Consider the following 19034-nt stretch of genomic DNA (forward strand, 5'->3'; position numbering starts at 1 on the left):
GAGGTATATTTTCCCACTTTTATAATTTTTACTAAATTTGTTCAGACACTTTAATTTATAATAGAGAGTATGAGATAGGTCTAATATATTATGAAATTTATTTTTCTGCATAAAAAGCCCAAAGAGAGAGGTGGAAGTTCTAACTCTAGCATTTATTTAAATGGTATGGCCATCTCCAATGAGGAGCGTTTTAATGTGGCCTTTAGTAAATAATATACCACGTGACACAGTGGTACTGACCAATGAGTGGGCAATAGATACAAATCCTATGTTTTGGGTGATTTTGACAGCAAACCTGAGAGGTTGCTGAAACCAGCAGTAAGGATGAGGCGCACAAGCTTATGCTGTTTGAAATGGGAAGAAGGGCTTGCTTAGCAGGCTTGGATAGATGTGAAGTTGGTTGGACTTTGGCTTCTCGACCCTTATACACACCGCCCGTCACACTATCGAAATTGGCCATGCCCAAAGTCGTAACATACCTTAACCGCAAGGGGGTGGATGCTAATTAATGCTTTGAGTGGGAGAGGGTTAGTGAGAAATAGATTGATATGATTAAAGGTAAAAGGCTTACCATACTTAAAATTGTGTCTTTGGAAGCCTTGTACACATGGCCGGTCCTGACTTTTTGGAACCCTGAGGTACACAACTAAAATGTGGCTTCATATCAATGTCGAACTATAGGAGGAGAGTTTCAACTTTGTGTTATGTTAGTTTGTATTTGGGACAAAGTTTCAACTAAGAAAATTTACCACTTTAAGGACTCATTTTACTACTTTGAGGACTAATATTACTATTTTGAGGACTCATTTTACCACTTTAAGGCAATTGTATGCATGTCATACGTTAACATATTGTAGAATTTCCCTTTACTTATTAGAGATAAATGGGATCCAACCAATTGATAATTGAGATTAATTTCCAACTATGCTTTGCAATTTTGCATTTGATGGAAATTTCGGTATTTTTAAAATTATAGAAATATGAACGAAAATTTTAGATATAATAATACCAATAATTCTCAATAAATACTCTTTCCTCGATGATGACTGTTGGATCATAATTCATATATATATATATATATATTTGTGCCATAAAACATGAAAATTACTTGTTCTAAAAGTTCAATTTAGTGTTGACTAATCTAATTCTATGTTTTATAGAAAATCTTGACAAGAGGAGAAAAAGTGAAATTCCGGTGAATTTTCCTTGCATCACCACTTTTGGCGGCACAAGTACTCTGTGAAGCAATCCCAGAAAAATAAGAGTTTAAATGGAGCTATGAAGCCATGGAACATGAAGTACTGATGCAAAGGACTAAGTTTGATCACTCTTTTGGTCGGAAATTACAAGGGAAGTCCACGGAAATCGTTGTGCAAAACAGTTGCTGTAAAGCAGGAAACTGCAGTTTCAGAATCATCTTTTCGGGAACAGTTTTAGAGAGCGTTTCTTTCATTCTTCCAGCTGCACCTTTATAGAAAGGGCTAACATTCTTCAAATATATGATGTTGTAGTTCAACATGAGCTAAATAACTGGTCAGAATCATCAATGAGGCAGCAGGAAATCAAGTGCAAAATAGGCTTCTCGATAAGGCATAAACTGTCAGCTTTTCATGAAGCTTTTTGGGAGATCTTTTTTGGTGACTTACTTAGAGCTTTTCTAGAAACTTACTGATCATTCTTGAAGATATAATGTCATAGATCATGGATAAGTCGATAACCCTCCAGAAACATGGCAGTAGCAAGTCAAACATAGTCCAAGAATGATGCTTCAAAAGCAAAAAATGAATCCTAGTCAAATAAGGGTAACTTGGCCTAGAATCCTTTTTGGACGGTATTGTTGTGCATTTTTAGAAGGCTTATGATGCTGAGATTATCAAGGAAAGTCCTAAAAGAATCTTACAGGATTATGGCAAGATTAATCCATCATATTATCTTTTGGATAATAGGCATCTCTTGCACACTTTCGCTCCCATGCTTGTCACCTTGACTTTGGTGACCCAAAACCACTCCAACACTCTGCTCTCTTTAATAGCTATATATGTTATGATATAATGTTTAGAGCTTGGTAACCTTTGAATGTTAAAGCATGAAAGCACACTAGGTATGCATGTAGGGGTTGTGAATTACAATCACTTAGAGATAAGATTGGTTGGTTTTGCATGATTTCTTCATCTCCAAACTTTATGCATTTAGGGTAATGCACTAGATACCTAACCACATTGAAATGCATGACTTAAGTAGTTAAGTACTACAGTCGAGAAGTGTTGCTTGATATCACAAAAGGACCATGTCCCTTGTTATACCCGAGAGGGACGCAAGGAGAAAAATTGGTTAATTAATTTAGCATTATTCATATTGAAATGCATCAATACTTGCAAAAGGAGTTAAGGGTAATGCACTAGATACCTAACCACATTGAAATGCATGACTTAAGTAGTTAAGTACTACAGTCGAGAAGTGTTGCTTGATATCACAAAAGGAGCATGTCCCTTGTTATACCCGAGAGGGACGCAAGGAGAAAAATTGGTTAATTAATTTAGCATTATTCATATTGAAATGCATCAATACTTGCAAGGGAGGTTAGTGGTAGACAATCTAAATCCTAACTTTCATCCATTTGATCACTAGTTTAGTTTAGAGTAATTTAGTTTATATGCATCCAGTTGTTTTCAATTCAAAACTGTCTTCAAAAATTAAAGTCAAATCACTACCCTATCTAGCACATACTCACCATGTGCCTAGATTTCCTTGTGAATTTAGGTTTGTGATTGTACATTTGCATATTCTAGCTCTTCTTAGGTTCACACCCTAGTTAGTGAAAGGAATGCAATCCTCGTGGGTTCGATAACATTTCTTAAATCCCTATACTATTACTTGTACCCCTCATACTTGAGGGTGACTATTTGGCTAACAATGACGTAGTCTCAATTAATTTTGATGTAGATATCACTACATTGCAGCCACTCTTCATGCTATACATGGTAGCTCTCTTATCAAAATAGCACATATATTGGACAATTTGTCATTTATTCGTCCGACGTTAAGATGAATCTGAAAAATCAATTCTACCTCCTCTTTTGATAAAAACTCTTGAAGAAACTTAGTCATCTACTTGTTTGTTTCGCTAACAGTTAATTAAGGGGATTGAAATTTACACTCCTTATTTTATAAACCACATTCCATGTTTCCTTTTTTGGTAACTTTAATTTTGTCTTTAATAGCTTAACTTTTGTATCTTTATAAGAACTACAACAAAAAATGGAAATAGAGTGTGGATTGTAAAATGGAGAGTGTGGATTTCACTCCCCTTAATCAATATACACATTACATTTTCTTTGGAAAGCATATTTATAATGTCAATTCTAAAGGTTTTTCTTTTAATTATAGGTTTATTCGAAAACTTATGTTGGATACCATTTTCTGGGTAAGTATGGTTATTAGGTCTTGTCAAGATTACAAAATAAATTTCTAAGCATTGGGTTCACTTAACCACATGGTGTGGTAATGTTCGTTGAGCTGCCTAGTATGAAACCCCCATGTCTAGAGTTCGAGTCCCAACTCCCACCAGTTTATGACCAGCAGGTTTGAGGGGTTTTTGGGTTTGTGCGCCTGCGGCGGGAGATTAGTCTGATTTTACTGGGATACTCTCGTGGGCCTTGGTCCGAATATACAATAAGCTTAACCTACCCTGAGGCGGTACCATAAATACAAAGTTTGCAGTTCCCTCTCTATTTCTTCCCCAAATCATTTCATTTCCCTCTCTTTCTTTCTCTCTGCGGAAGCTTTCTCTCTCAAACCCAAATAGATTCTTGAGAGAAAGAAAGAGAGCCAAGCATGTCGATCGAAATGCCCAAAGGGCTCCCCTTTTCGGTTGATACATGGAGCCCTTCTTCAAAGAGAAAGAGGCACCATTTCTTAACCCACGCCCACAAAGACCACTCCATTGGCATCTCCTCCCACTTTTCTTACCCAATTTACTCCACCCATCTCACCAAAACCCTCCTTCTTCAACACTACCCCAAGGTTTGTCTTTCAATTTCTGAACCTTTTTACAGTAGCCCATTTCATTTTTTTGGGTTAAAGTTTCAATCTTTAATTGGGGTTTTGCAGCTTGATGAATCTTTGTTTCGGGGCATTGAGGTTGGGCAATCTGTGGTCATTGATGACCCGGATGGAGTCTTCACTGTTACGGCTTTCAATGCCAATCACTGTCCTGGTATCTATCTTTTATGGTATTTCTTATTTGGATTGGTTTCTTTTGTGTTATTTGAAATTGATATTGCTCTGTGGGTTTGGTTGAAGCATATGAATGCAATAGATTCAGTACAGTTGGGTATTATAGAACTGTGTTCAAGTTTTACTGTTTGAGCTCACATGCTTGAGTGGAATTATGTTCTCTTATTTTTTGTTGTGGCTTGAAAACCAATCAGTGTTTTAGATGGATTTTTCTTTACTGATGTACTGTGTGAATCTCTTTAGGAGCTGTGATGTTCTTGTTTGAAGGCGATTTTGGTAATGTCCTCCACACCGGAGATTGCAGACTCACACCCGAATATCTGCAACGTTTACCAGACAAGTACCTTGGTAAGAAAGGGAAAAAGCCTAGGTGTCAACTCAATTATGTTTTTCTAGATTGCACGTTTGGAAAATACTATCAAAGTTTTCCCAGCAAACATTCAGCAATCCAGCAGGTACTTCTCTTCGGTTCACCCACACATTACTCTTTTTTTTCTTCCCCCCCCCCCATTTTCCAAGGCTACTTGGTCTTAAAGATGATGCTGAAAATGGGAAACATCAGTCTATTATTCAAGATTCAAGACTAGACCCTTTATATACATATCATGATAGATTTATATAAGCATTTTATGAAAAATATGTCATACTAAGATACCAATTTATAGATTATGCCTACTAGAGAGGAGGAAGAGGAATAGGCTTTAATCTGAGTGTGTGTGTTTGTAGATTATGCCTACACGTGTGTGTATGTTTGGACTTAAGTAGGAGTACTGATGCATGAACCTGTGTGTGTGAGTAAGGCAGCAGTGAGGAAGATGAAATACAAGACTACATTTGGACTTAAGTAGGAGTACTGATGCATGAACCTTGTTCAAACTAGGAGAAATGAGCTACAAAGAACCAAATACTACTGATTGAGAGTCCTTTTACTTCTTGTGTAATTACTGCAATTTACACATCTTTAGGTGCATTATTTTGAATTATCATATTTGTACTGTATGAGTCCCTTGTGTTCATGATTAGGTGTCATGAATTATATCTCATACAATTCCTAATGGTATATATCTGGGAATTCATATACCAATCCCTTAAAAGCCACCACTAGTAATTTTGAAAATTAATGAAAGCTGGACGATATTAAAGCTTTGAGAGTTTTACTCACGCGCGAAGTGCAAGTGAGTTGACTAAGTTACATACGCCTTCAGTGAGGTGCTAAAATACTTGTAACCAACCTCGGACTGATTTGAAGGATCTCTCCTTCTCCATTTTCCTTACTCTGTCCTATGCCAACATCCATTCATTGTCTTCTCTCTCGTCTAGTCTATTCTTGATTCCCCAACACATGATATACCAAGTTATGTACGAACTGACATATACTATGATCACCTATAACCAATAGCCAATAAGTAGGTTTCAAGTGTACTCTTGTGCTAATCTTCTCTCCTTTTCCGATGGAAGGATGTGCACCATGATCACCTATGAGGCTATGACCAATATCAATGTTTTCAAGTGCACTCTACACTTTTGCTTGTCTTTCTTTATCCAAGGCACAAGTCCCAACTCGTTGTCTTGTTCATGGCATGAGCTTCATGCATATTTGTCTTGGACTATCTAAAACACTTTGTCAATTGTGTGGTAATTTGTTTTTGCAATTGATCTCCAGGCACAAGCTTAACTTATTATCTCTTGGTGTCTATAAGATTTAAGTTTTATCTCTATAAATCAAAGTAAAGGGGTGATATAAGTTTGAATTTTGAGCAAAACAAGCTCATAATCATGAATCAAAACATCAACAGTGAATGAAGGCCTTGCTACTTTTTCTAGGCTTGGTACTTTGACTTGGGCACCAAAGATACATCTGAAAGCACTAGTAACCACTTTGCCTAGATGAGTGATTCAAAGCATTTTGGTGTTTTAATGGTTTTTCATTCTAGCTTTTGTTTTGAACTCATCAAACTGCTTTCTTGTGTTGTCGAACTGTAGATTGCAATGTTAAATCTGTTCTGGTTATGGAATGGGCCGACAAAAATATATGTCCTGATGTACTTTCCTTTCAGCTGATTATAAGTTTTTATTGACTTCTTGTTAGTTATTATAACTTCTACTTCCCACTGTATCTGTACAACAAAGCATTCTATAGATGAAAATAAAGAAAAATTACTTTCTTTCAATCACCATTTGGTCATATGAATAAGAAATCTATTGGCCTCCGTTGAATATGGTAGTTGGAGTTGCAAAAGAACTACAAAGTCTACTTTAGAATCTTAGTTATAGATATCATCTTCCTTTGGGTGTACATGTGAAGATGCGAACTTAGTTGACCCTTATGCAAGAGCCATTTTGTGATCTTGTCATACCCCGTTCTCTTTTTCCTGTGATTTACCTTTCCTTACATCTTCTGTAGTTTGGCCATTGTTTTCCATCTGTTCAGTGAATATGAAAATCGTTCATATGACTTTTGTTGATGGAGACCTCTAGTAGTAGTTACTTTGTATTCCCTTCCCTTTTAGTTTATGTGCCTTAGCAGATGCAATCACTTCAGTGTATTCTCTCTTTCTCTCTGTGTGCTGGTTTTAATTCTTTTATTACTGTTTTTATTTTATTTATGTAGGTCATTAATTGTATATGGAAGCATCCTGATGCAACTGAGGTGTATTTAGCCTGTGATCTCCTCGGTCAGGAAGAGATATTGGTTGATGTGTCCCGTACATTTGGATCAAAGATATATGTTGACAAAGTCTCCAATCCTGAGTATTTTGATGCTCTGACAGTCATAGCTCCTGAAATCATATCCCAAGATCCGTCTTCACGCTTCCAGGTGCTTGATGCATTTCCAAAACTCAACGAGAGAGCCAAAGCAAAGCTTGCAGAGGCCCATGTTAACTTAAAGCCTGAGCCTCTCATAATCCGTCCTTCAGCACAGTGGTATGCTTGTGAGGTAGAATTGATAGATAACGAAAGTCAAAGAAAACTGAGATTCAATGAAGCAGTAAGGGACCAATTTGGTGTTTGGCATGTTTGTTACTCAATGCACTCGTCCAGGGATGAATTAGAGTGGGCTCTGCAGCTTCTATTACCTAAATGGGTTGTTTCAACCACCCCCAGTTGCAGGGCTATGGAGCTGAATTATGTTAAGAAGCACTGTTTGACCTCTCGAATATCTCCGACTGATCCTCTTTGGAAACTTCTAGACATTAGTATGGAACCTTCTTCAGTTGCAGAAGTATCAATTGATTGTGGGGGATCTCCAGTGTCTGAAGAGCTCAATCAAAGTCCTGCAGATTCTCAATTGCAACTGATAAGTAAATCTGCTTCCCCGAAAAAGTTCTTCAGTTTCTCTCGTCCTAGGAAAAGACCGTTTGTCACATTATTTGGTAGAGCTAGGTTTGGTTTCCAAGAATTGGCTATTCAGCACAAAGAGGCAAAAATTTTATACCTAAAAGATAAACCTTTTCAAGAAGTGGGCAACAGAGTTGGAGCAAATTTGTCTGGTGAGGGGGAAGAAAACAGTGAACACAGATGCTGCAGCAAGAATTTGGTGAAAAAGGTAGAGGAAAATGCTAATGAATTACAATGTGAAAAGCCAGGGGAGAGAAAGTCTGAACTGGAGCATGTACAACTCACTTCATGGGATGAACGTAATCAGAAGTATGAGCTGGAAAAGAAAAGACCAATTGAACCAGAAGCTCAAAATGTTTCTTGTTCTTTGATTGGGTCGTCAAAGTGCTTCAATGAAAGATTCAGAAAATTATACAGGTCAATGAATGTGGCTGTGCCTCAGCCGCTTCCTTCTCTAGTCGAACTTATGAATGCCCGCAAGCGTGCTAAGAGGAGAGTTGATTTCTCTTCTTTTAATTAAGTCACAAGTCCAGTCTCTGATTATCAGACTGGCAAGAAAAGAACAGTATAGTTGTATAGCACATATTTATGTTTCCCGTCGGCCAGATGAAGATAGTTATTGTGGTGGGTATGGAGAAAGATACACCAGTTGGGTGCCCTGGTTATAGAAATTGCAGAATAAGAGATTTGCCTGTTGTAAAAGTTCATGGCATAGCCGCACCATATAGGACATGAAATTTTACAGCAGTTAATTTATGTCCAATTGTGCAAGTCAAAACATGACTTGTAATAATTAAATATTCAAAATTGTAGCATTGGATGGTTAATGTCATTGCAAGAGCCGATTCATTATCACATAGATATGGTCTTCATATCTGTTCAAATATTTTGTAATTTAAATGAGAAAGGAAGTCTTTTCTTCTTCAACTGATCAGTGTTCTTGGTCTGCTTGACTGCTCAATTAAATCCATTACATTGATTTTTTTTTTTTCACAGAATTACAACAAACATTGCAAAATGGTGATAAGGCTATAATTTTCTTTTTTGACAAATGTACAGAAAGGTTTCAGATGTTGAGTTCTAGTATTCCTCAGCATTGTCAAGTCATTACGATCCTCTCCTCCTGCATTTGAAGCCTTCCTTGCCTGCCTGCTTGTATCACAATCTCTCATAATCGAGTTTCTCTGACTGCAAGAGAAGACAGAAGTCAACTACAAGATCAATCTGAAATGTGCCAAGCAGAAAGCCTAAAGGACAATGATGAATCTCAAATACAAATGTTTAACTAAGTAGTTACTTATTTAATAAGCATGATTGGGAATGAGAACAGTTGAGATTTAATGAGCTCAAGCTTGATCAGAGTTTGAAGCCTGAGCATCATTGTGATCGACGTTAAGAAGAGTCATCGAGTAAGTACCTTGATGAGCATGTCTGTTGGAAGCCATGCCGGTGCAGTAGGTACCCCAACCCATGCTATCTATTAACATATATAGGTTTACATAGTTGCTGTTTATTCAACTACATCTGCAGTTACTGCAAAATGAATGAAAAGGCATTGAAGCCAGACGGAATTGAAGTTTCTTACCAGTGCATACTCTCCAGTCTCAAATATGCGCAAATCCAATACCTGAAAGAGTTTCTTTTAGTCGTACTTTGCAATTCAAACTGACTCTTTTCAGTCTTTCTTCCAAAGCATATCATAATTACTTGGCATTATTTCGATTAGTTGGTTATGTGAAGAAGTTTGAAGAGGCTACTTACCTCACCACGGTCTTCATAAATATAGTCCAGCCCTTTGTAATAAGGTGGATGTCCAACAGATAGATACTGAAATGAAATTATGCAGAACATCTCAGCATTCCAATGGAGAATTTCAGGAATGCCAAAAGAATCACATTCGATTTTAAGAATCAAAGTTCACTAGTACTTACATTAACACTATTAAGATACTTCTCTTTGTCCACCCTCACAATCTGACCCTTCTTCACTGCCCATATAGAAAGTTACTAACTAGCAAGCAAAATACACACACATTTTAAAGAAAATGGTCTGATATATAGATACTCACTGGAATAGACAGGCTTCTTTGGAAGCTTAACAGTAGGTGTGCCTTTGCTTGGACTTGAAGGCTGAGCATTGGAACTAGACTCTTTGGGAGTTTTGTCCTGTTTGAGTTTCTCCTTTTCTGGTTCTGCAGCAGCTTTTACAGCTCTAATGGGCAAAAGGTGAAGAGGGCTTCTTCTCAAAGTCTGCGGGAAGGGAGAGAAGGATGAGAATGAGTTGTGAGACAGAGTTGGAGAGAGAGCCATGGGAGTCTGAGAGAGCTTTAATATTGTGTTTATTCGAGTTTCAGAAACCTCTACTATATATTGAGAACAGATAAGAGATGATGAGTAGCTAGTCTTTTATTTCCAACGGCCAGCGTTTTAAGACAGTAGTCTTCTCAGTTACAACATCCCTAAAAGTGAGAAATCATAAAACAACGACAACAAGCTAGAATTACAAAAAGTTATAAACAACCACAAAAAAGAAACAAATTTTTTTAATTTGTTTCCCCATGGTTCGATTCATGGACTAGTTTTTAAGTTTTTTTTTTTTTTTTTTTGTTGGAGAAAAGGTAAAATTCCATTCATTAATTTAAGCTTAACATCGATGAGAATGACTATGTAATCGGAATAGTGAAGAGAAATTAAATTACTCATATCCCAAAAATTCATCTTTTTTTTTTTTTAGGGGAAAGCAAGATATTCCTGTGATCGGAAAGATCATACGACCGTACAAGGTCAAGTTAGGGGATCCGAAGATCAACCATTACATTCATTGCTCAAGTAGTGCACTGACTGCACATTAAAAACTGACTACTAGCCTAGACTACTACGCCTTGAACAATAAGAAGCTACAATACCAAAAAATCAGTACATCCGCCTAAGATCCTCTTGGTATACATCAGTACTGACCCTTGGCCACATTGTAACGTCCTAAAGAAATAAGGTATACCGGGCCAAGACCCACTGCACTCACCCGTAAAAGATGGAGCATTATTAGACAAAAAGAAATAACAACAAGTAATAAAATTGGGCCCAAAGCAAAGCCCAAACCCAAGCGCACTCAAACCCTTGTCAAACTCCAAGCTGCAGCAACCACCACGCCTTCACCACAGTTACGAGACCCTAGCCATTACCACGAGTAGCCGTCGGCGACCATCCACCCCTCCATCATCGCCAGCATGTCGATGAGAAGCACTACCTCCCCCAAAACACCTTTTCCCTGCATGGTTCCAAAGCAACCATACTAGATCAGGAAACTTCGATCCAAAATGGGCCCATCGAAACCCTACCTCACACCATCCTACTAGCCGCCGCCGATCAAGGGGACCAAACGCCGGTACCACCAGTCTGCTCCTGCCAGAGCCTCCAAACGATAAGAAGACGCAGGACCATCACATGGCTTGCAAGCTCGTCAAGGTTCAAGCCACATCGCCGCAACACATGCTAAGAAACGGCCATAAAAACATCCCCTCTCGGCTGCACTTACCATTCACTGACAAGGCTAAAAGCCTGGCACACCACGGGCGCCGCCGTACGAGAGCCTAGCCTCCAAGCTTACCCAAGGAACCCTAGCCGCCCTCTTCTTGAGAGAGAGAGAGAGAGAGAGAGAGAGAGAGAGAGAGAGAGAGAGAGAGAGAGAGAGAGAGAGAGAGAGAGAGAGAGAGAGAGAGAGAGAGAGAGAGAGAATATTGAAATGTAAAGTACTCTTAATTGTTATGTAATCCGGAAAAAAAAAAGTTCTATTTGCAGCCTTATAGTATTTGGACCAAGTAATATTAGGGGATTTAATTGTTTTTTTTCCTTTTGCTAAACAGATTGGGAAAGGATGGTTCCAGTTGGACCTCCAAATTTGTTATTTGGACCTCCCATACTTAATTAGTACACCTGAATAGCTAAGTAGACCTCCTTATTTTTACCAAAACACCCTTGAACATGAGATTCAACAATCTGTTACTCAACGTTTTATCTGTATCTTCAACCATGAGAAGAAAAATGAATCAAAATCACATGATATTGCTGTCTTATGAGTAGGTCTCTCCTCCACCAAAATTAATCAGAGGGTTGGTTCTCGATCTTGATATATTGCTGGAATCTCTTTGAATTTGGTTAAAGAAAGATTTCAAGGGTTTTTGGTTAGAAGATCGAGTAATAACTATATCATAATATTCAATGAATTTAGTTTAAGAAAATTCCAAATCAAATTGCTTTGAATTTACTTTTATATTAAATGATGGGTCATCTATAGAAAGTAAATTGTTTTAGCCGTTTAGGTAAATTATAAAACTATATAGGCAATATAAAGAAATTCCAAGGAAAAAGAAAAACAATTTAATTTAATGTTATATTTGGGGAAGGTAAGAAGAATATTTTTTTTTTTCATTTTTCTCTGTTTGTCCTTATTTGTCTTTTCATATCACTTGATAAAGTCTATTAATAATTAAAAAAAATTGGAGGTCCAAATATCAAATTTGGAAATCCAAGTAGAACCACCCATTGAGAAATGAAATTTATTTTTTTATATATTGGTTTGGATAACGTAATTTTTACTTTCATTGAACTTAATTTTCTACATGACATACGCCATTATGCATTAGACTTCCATTAATGTCATTAATATTAGAGTGTTTTTTCACTCAAATCATTGTAACTTTTGTGTGCATGTTTTTTTTTTCTTCTTGAAAGGATGTGTATCTTATAAATATTAATAATATCAGTCAGATCAGAGGCGGAACTAGAATTCAATCTCAGATGGGCGTCCTTTTATTATGATGCCCTAGCCTCCAGAACAAGTGGGACAAATTGGTATTTTGGTCTCGTTGTCTACACCATGTTCTCTCTTTGGGGCAGAAGGATATGGTGTGAGTATGAGTACTTGATTATTATATCTCCCAAGAACAAGTCATTTTTTTTCCGACAAGGAGAACAAGTCATTAATTTGTGTTGTTGAAGAGCTGAGTGGAGTAATGCATGTAGTGTTTTTTCTTTTTTGGCGGGGAGTTTGTGGATCTGTTTTTGTCCTTAACCTCAAAGTTTCTAAATAAGTGGTTTGATCGAGCTTGTCATTAACTTTTTTTGAAAGGAAGACGACAAACTATATTAAGTGAAAACTGAGGAGTACATGGAGCGATGCACAAAACATCGAAAGAACGCAATAAACATAACGAGATGCACAAACACATCTGTAATGAAGAAAAAACAATAAAACATAATTAGATGCACAATCGCATCAAGAATAAAAGGTAACCAGGTAACCATGTGACTTAATGTCGTAAGGCATTGTTGCACTGCATATGTCACTGAAGCAGTGTAATTAGGAGAGTAACCGTAACTGTAACGGATGATAGGACCACCTAGGAGAGGCGATTCGCTCACCAAGCGATCGAAAGCGACCAAGGGTACCAATACCAGAACCTCGGATTTAGGCAGACGAACTCTTAAGAACCAGAACCAATACCATAACAATATGAGCAGCTGTTTCGGATCCAAAATCCGAATTAGGGAAACACCCGGGTCCCAAATGCGGATCCAAATCCGACCTGAATCCAAAATCAAGTCTGCCAAAGCAAACATGACCAACATCCAGGCCCAATTGAAACAGCCACAAAACCAAGCCCATACGAAAACACTCTGGGCACCCGAGCTGCTGGGCACCCTTCCTGAGCCACTCCTCCACGCCGCCGAGCCGCACAGCCGGGCCGCCGAGACAGACCGCCGCGCCTTCAGGGTAGCATGGTAGCGACTAACCCGAGAACACTGCAACCAGATGGCCTGATCGAGATGCCTCTCGCCGAACGAACCTGAACTCAGTGCCTTTATCCACCAGAGGTCAAATCGCCGCCGCCGGAGATGGTCTGATCGCCGTGACTCCAACCAACGTCGAAACCACACGGCATCAACCCTACTAGCCAGAGAGCATACCGGAAAAAGAGAGCCTGGATCCCAAATGCGATTTGGATCCACAGATCCGCAAAGGATTCTCCTTCTCGAACCTGCCGGAGGACGAGCAATATCACGCCAACCAGAAGGCGACCACAAAGCCCAGATCGAATCAATCTGAGGAGGAGTGAACGACCTCGCTTCAACACGGGTCGAGGACCTCGACTTCTGGAGAAGAGCAGAGAAAAAGAGGGAGACGGCCTGGACCGTGCTCGATAGCTGCGACACCAGGGGAAGTGCCGGAATTTTGTTCCATCGGAGATGGAGGAAGTTGCAGAGGCGCATACCCATGGCGGCGGTCTCTCTAGGGTTTTTTTTGGAATCAGCTTGTCATTAACTTAATCCTTTTGAGATTATGTAATACAACCCAAAATTTTAATAAATATTTTTTATTTACAAATTTGTGTACATATATATGTGTTGTTCCTTATATATACTTGTTTATGAAGAAAGATAAATACCAGTTCACTATTTAGTCCTCGTATACAAGTATGTAAATTCTAATTACAAATACTAATTCGATGACAATATAGTTGGATTGTTGTGCTTGCATGTGAACTTGTATTGCATTGATAAATTTAGATGTTGTGCTTAGGTAATATATTTAAGATTATGGTATACTTGTACACATACGTTAGACACAGTCATTAGGAATTTATACATTCCCCCCCCCCCCCCCCCCCCCCCCCCACACACACACACACATACACACACACACACTAGTTTAACGACCTTTATATGTATATGTGAAGAACTAGAGTGCAACTACAGCTTAATTGACCAATGAATAAATCTTTGGGAGCCATGTATCTACCCGATATTATATGACCTATTGTTAAGTTTATAGTCCAAAGTAACTAGATCTTGATAGTATGAGTAGAATTGGAGGTGGCCGACATTTCCTAATCTAAAAGAGTGATATGATCCTAGTGTTGGTAGCACAATGAAAGATTGAAGTTTGGGATGATGAATCTCTTATTAGTCATTATTGTTCATATCCAAGTGTGAGTAAGTATTCTATTTGGGTGATTATGCAAAGTTAGGAATTATAGGTGTTGATAAATCTGTAAACTAAGTTAGCTAGTACCTGGAGGTGGCATATCACTCAATTTCTAGTCTACTGCTATAACCTGGATATCCCCAGATTATAGAAATAAAGCTTATCTTCTTCATAATGTTTTTATATATAACCTTGGTCATTAAGTTATATAGGGATAAGAGCTTTCATACCTATCTCTGCAATACTTACTGATGAAGGTTTCCATTAAGAGATAGGACTGCACAAGTATATCTATTGAATGCTTGGTGATCAAATCATTAAGTGATAGGTATGGACAAACACATCTTTATGCAGATTTAATTATGATTGTTTTGCTTGATGGCCAAGAACCTGACTAGTATAAATAGTAGCTATCTACTTGATTCATACCCACAGTACAATGAGCAATAGAACAGAAAGAACGTGAGAGTGAGGGAGATAGAGAGAAGGGCTACAGTAGAATAGAAAGAAAGAAATAAACAGAAAGGAAACAAAAGAGAGAGAGAAAAGTACGTGAGTAATAGGAGCATGAAAGAAAAGAAGAAAATAAAAGAGAGAGATCAAGATAGAAGAGTCTAAAGGAGATTAGAGGAAAAGAAAGAAGAAACAGAATTAGGATTGGAAGAGAAATATGAGACGTGAGAGAGATACCTGAAGTGAAGGAAGGAGGAATTAACAAGAGTAGTTTGATTTATACTCTGAATGGAATTCAAAGGTGAATTCAATCCTATAAGCTATTTCAATTGTTATTCTTGTTCTTACGTTTAGCTTAGTTCCTGTCTAAGCTGGCTTAAGTTTATGCACAGTTAGTAACCTAAATGATTTTCAAACAGAATGTAAGCATAGAAACAAATCAAGATGATTAGAGAACTGATTCCATAAGAATGGGTGTCCTGAGTAATTCTTAGGTTGCTGTTTGGGTTAGAATTCTTATTTTGTCTTAACAACAAGAGGTTAGAGTGATCAAAGAACCTATATGCATCAGTTTAACAACTTTAGACTGAGCAGTAACCTCAAACATGTAAAACAACAAAAGACAGATTTGCTCGTGATGATCTTTACTCTATTGATCTGTATAACATATATACAAGAATACATCTTGATTCTAGGATACAAAAAGGAAAGCTATTCTAGGCCTATTAATGTCTAATAATATAGAATCAATGTGATGATACATAATGAATGTGTTAAAGGTTGACAGCTATACCAAGCTAATTTTGCTCTACTTTCCAACACTCCCCCTCAAGTTGGAGAGTGGATATCTTGCACACCCAACTTGCGAATCATAAGCTTGAAGTCCTCCTTGCCAAGAGCTTTAGTCAGAACATCAGCCAGTTGATTTTCAGAACTCAAAAACCGTGTCTCCACTAAACCATCTTGGATCTTATCCCTGATATAGTGACAATCAATTTCTATATGCCTTGTTCGTTCATGAAACATTGGATTTGCTGCTATATGTAAAGCAGCCTTGTTGTCACAATAGAGAAATGCCATTTCCTGGTGTAAAATCCCCAAGTCTTGAAGCAAATAACGTAGCCAAGTCAATTCACAACAAGCTCCTATCATAGCACGATACTCTGCTTCAGCTGAAGAAAGAGAGACTGTTTTCTGACGTTTTGACCTCCATGAAATTAAAGAAGGCCCTAAGAACACACAATACCCTGTAGTAGACCTTCTTGTAAGTGGACATCCTGCCTAATCTGAGTCATAAAAGGCTCGTAGCCGAAGATCACTATTTGAGGAAAAGAACAAGCCTTGACCAGGAGCTGACTTGAGATAGCGTACCACTCGCAAGGTTGTCTCCCAATGAGCTTTTCGAGGCTGATGCATAAACCTGCTTAATATATGAACATGATATGTAATATCACTACAAAAAAAATTCAAATTGCCACGGCGCTGTGCCGTCGCGGAAAGTGAAATTGCCGTCGCGAAAGACCAATGGCGACGGCTAGGCGACGGCAATTGCGCCGATGTCGTTGGGGGCGTCGCCATTGATATTAGCGACGGCTAATGCACCGTCGCAAGCTTATTAGCGACGGCAAGACGTTGCCGTCGCAAGCATTTTGCGACTAAAAAATGCCGTCACAAGTATCTATAGCGACGCCACCGACGGCTACCAAAGCTTTGCGACGGTGAAATTGCCGTCGCAAAATTTTATTTATGAATAAAAAAAAAATCTGGCATGCAAATATGCATTGCCAGATTTTTTTTTCTTTTTTAATAAAAGATGTACAAAAAGGAATTAAACATATATTGAAAAGGGAATGTTACATTTTGATTTTTCTCATGAATGTTACAAAAGAAATGAAGCTCTTATACAAGAGTTTACAAGATAATACAAGGTACTTTTCTTCCTCTACTTCAAGAAAAGCTTTGCAGGGATCTTCCTCCATCTTCCTCAAGATATGTGTCCGTTTTCTATCTACATAGATAAGTGAAAAGTTTTCAGATAGAGAAACATAAATCAAGTGAAGAGAGGGAGGATGAGCATGAGACTTGGGACTACACTTACTGATATGAAAGTTCAGGCAAATTGATATTGAAATAAAGTCAAGTAACTAGTAAAAGATGGGTAATACCATAGAAGTTCAAATCCCCTGCAAAAGATGCCTTATTGTTGGAATAGGAACGTTGATACCAACCTGTTTCATACTCAAAATTAATTACAAATTGATATAAAATGTATTTAACTTTTTTTGCCAGGTTGTTCTTCTTAAGTTGACCATCACAATTCATCAGTAATATAGCTAGAAGGGAAACTGTAAACACTGCCCAGCAGAGCCAAGAAAAATTTGTGATATAGGTTCTTGTTTGAACTTTTTATCAGTCCAATTATTATTCTTGTCTGAAATTTCCGTGCAGCTACCCTGATGTAGTAAATATAGACGCGCTATTGCCATATCTGTTACAAAAAAAAAAGAGTACAACAATAATGAACCCCACAGAATACTTGGGAATTTGTTCAATTAAGGAAATAAGGGAAGCAACAATGAGTACCTATTTCTGTTAACAATGCTTATTGCCTCTTCTAGACTGTCAGCCTGGCATTAAGAAGAAGAAAAAGTATGTTAGCATCTCCATGCCAGGAAAAGAAAAGAGGTGACTCTCCATGTAGTCATCTATATACCTCCAAGCAAAGAAGAACTGGACCAAAAATCTCTTCCTGCACAGAAGGTAGAAGATAATAGAGGGTTGTGGTAATAATGACAATTACCATTATTAGTCTCGTCATCATTTGTCCAAGGGTTATCTGTCTCAATCCAGCCTCTGAAAGCCCTACTGTCTAGAGTGCGGTCAACACAACCCTGCAGCTTGTCATCTTGACAAACCAAACTGTCGGATGGAAGGCCACGGTGAAAGGGCCTCTTGAAAGGTTTCGAAAATTCATTTTCCGGGCATTCGTAGACGCTGCAGTCACGCAGGAGGCACATACCATCTTCAGTCCAGAAGGGACGGTCACACCACAGCTTGGCCTATCAAATGAACCAAGTACGTATATAAGCTCCCACAATGTAAACACAGAGACTGACAATCAGAAACATAGCATTATAGGCTTATAGCAAGGCAGTAAGCAAAGTCCAATCAACAAACAAGTCCAGAACACAATCACCACCATACACATCCTCTAAACTAGTCGACAACATAAGACCCCTAGTTGACCAAAAAGGAATCTTTACAATCTTTGATGCTAAATTGCCAGAACTACGAAACTGGGTCATCCCTATTTTCTCCTACTTACTACTAAACACAGATTTAGCATCCAATATGCAAACAAATATTCAATTCCCATCCAAAACAGATGCAAAATCATCAAAAGTTCAAACAGATAAGTCAGATACAGAGCAAGGCAGTAAGCTAACTTCAAATTCCAAAACTGGAAAACATTCAAACAGCCAACTATCCAACCTGTCAACAGCTCAATAATACAATTTGATCATAGTAAAACTCGTACATTCATTATTCGAACCAAGAGAAACTGAGAAAGGCAGCGAACAACTTACCAAGCTTGAAGATTTTTGAATCGAACCAAGAGTCCAAGAGCAAGACCAGTTGACCAAAAGCTCGAGACTTCAATTGAAAACCCAGAAATCCATGATAGAGTGAGAACCCAGATAGATCGATTGAAAAAAATAAACCCAGAAATTCAACTTACCAAATTCCAATATCTTCAACCCAGAAATTCATGAGGGAGTGAGTCAGCAAGGAGAGATCGTGCGTCCACAGAACTACGCCAAAATCCGAACGGAACTCAGCCGCCTAGGCCGATTTTTAGAACCTTACTTTGCACTGAGACTCCTTGCAAGGCCGCGATTTCTTCTCCTGCTACAAGGGATGCATGGTTTTGAGCAAACCCAAGATGTCCTTGACATTCATTCTGATTTTCCCCAAAAATCTAGGGTTTTCTTTTTTCGTTGTGAAATTGGATGCACAGAGAA

At 38.2% G+C, this 19034-nt stretch overlaps 3 protein-coding genes across 8 annotated transcripts; 1 reads left to right on the forward strand and 2 right to left on the reverse strand.

Moving 5' to 3' along the window:
* Positions 1 to 3725: 3725 nt before the first annotated feature.
* LOC133724557 (DNA ligase 6) lies at positions 3726 to 8407 on the forward strand. The gene is made up of 4 exons (XM_062151319.1): positions 3726 to 4023; positions 4111 to 4216; positions 4480 to 4691; positions 6848 to 8407. Exons 1-4 carry the CDS (start codon positions 3835 to 3837, stop codon positions 8093 to 8095), a joined length of 1755 nt encoding a protein of 584 aa, XP_062007303.1. The 5' UTR covers positions 3726 to 3834; the 3' UTR covers positions 8096 to 8407.
* A 68-nt stretch (positions 8408 to 8475) lies between these two features.
* LOC133724559 (NAD(P)H-quinone oxidoreductase subunit O, chloroplastic) lies at positions 8476 to 9977 on the reverse strand. The gene is made up of 6 exons (XM_062151322.1): positions 9644 to 9977; positions 9507 to 9562; positions 9337 to 9402; positions 9161 to 9202; positions 8993 to 9052; positions 8476 to 8763 (listed from the first exon to the last, which is right to left on the reverse strand). The coding sequence occupies exons 1-6, from the start codon at positions 9882 to 9884 to the stop codon at positions 8734 to 8736; spliced, it is 495 nt and encodes a 164-aa protein (XP_062007306.1). The 5' UTR covers positions 9885 to 9977; the 3' UTR covers positions 8476 to 8733.
* Positions 9978 to 16828: 6851 nt separating this feature from the next.
* LOC133734817 (endoplasmic reticulum oxidoreductin-1-like) lies at positions 16829 to 18827 on the reverse strand. Of its 6 annotated transcripts, none has more exons than XR_009858610.1 (5): positions 18600 to 18821; positions 17726 to 18071; positions 17596 to 17639; positions 17178 to 17240; positions 16829 to 17020 (listed from the first exon to the last, which is right to left on the reverse strand). XR_009858610.1 is itself a non-coding variant. In XM_062162442.1 (5 exons), the coding sequence occupies exons 1-4, from the start codon at positions 18781 to 18783 to the stop codon at positions 17635 to 17637; spliced, it is 363 nt and encodes a 120-aa protein (XP_062018426.1). In that variant the 5' UTR covers positions 18784 to 18827; the 3' UTR covers positions 16829 to 17240; positions 17596 to 17634. The 6 variants fall into 6 exon arrangements, 4 of the variants coding, with proteins under 4 accessions (XP_062018426.1, XP_062018416.1, XP_062018424.1 ...); XR_009858611.1 differs by having other exon boundaries at positions 17813 to 18071; positions 18600 to 18818; XM_062162442.1 differs by having other exon boundaries at positions 16829 to 17240; positions 17813 to 18071; positions 18600 to 18666; positions 18752 to 18827.
* Positions 18828 to 19034: the final 207 nt, after the last annotated feature.

Source organism: Rosa rugosa, chromosome 1 (genome assembly GCF_958449725.1).
Source record: "Rosa rugosa chromosome 1, drRosRugo1.1, whole genome shotgun sequence".
Classification (NCBI taxonomy): Eukaryota; Viridiplantae; Streptophyta; class Magnoliopsida; order Rosales; family Rosaceae; genus Rosa; species Rosa rugosa.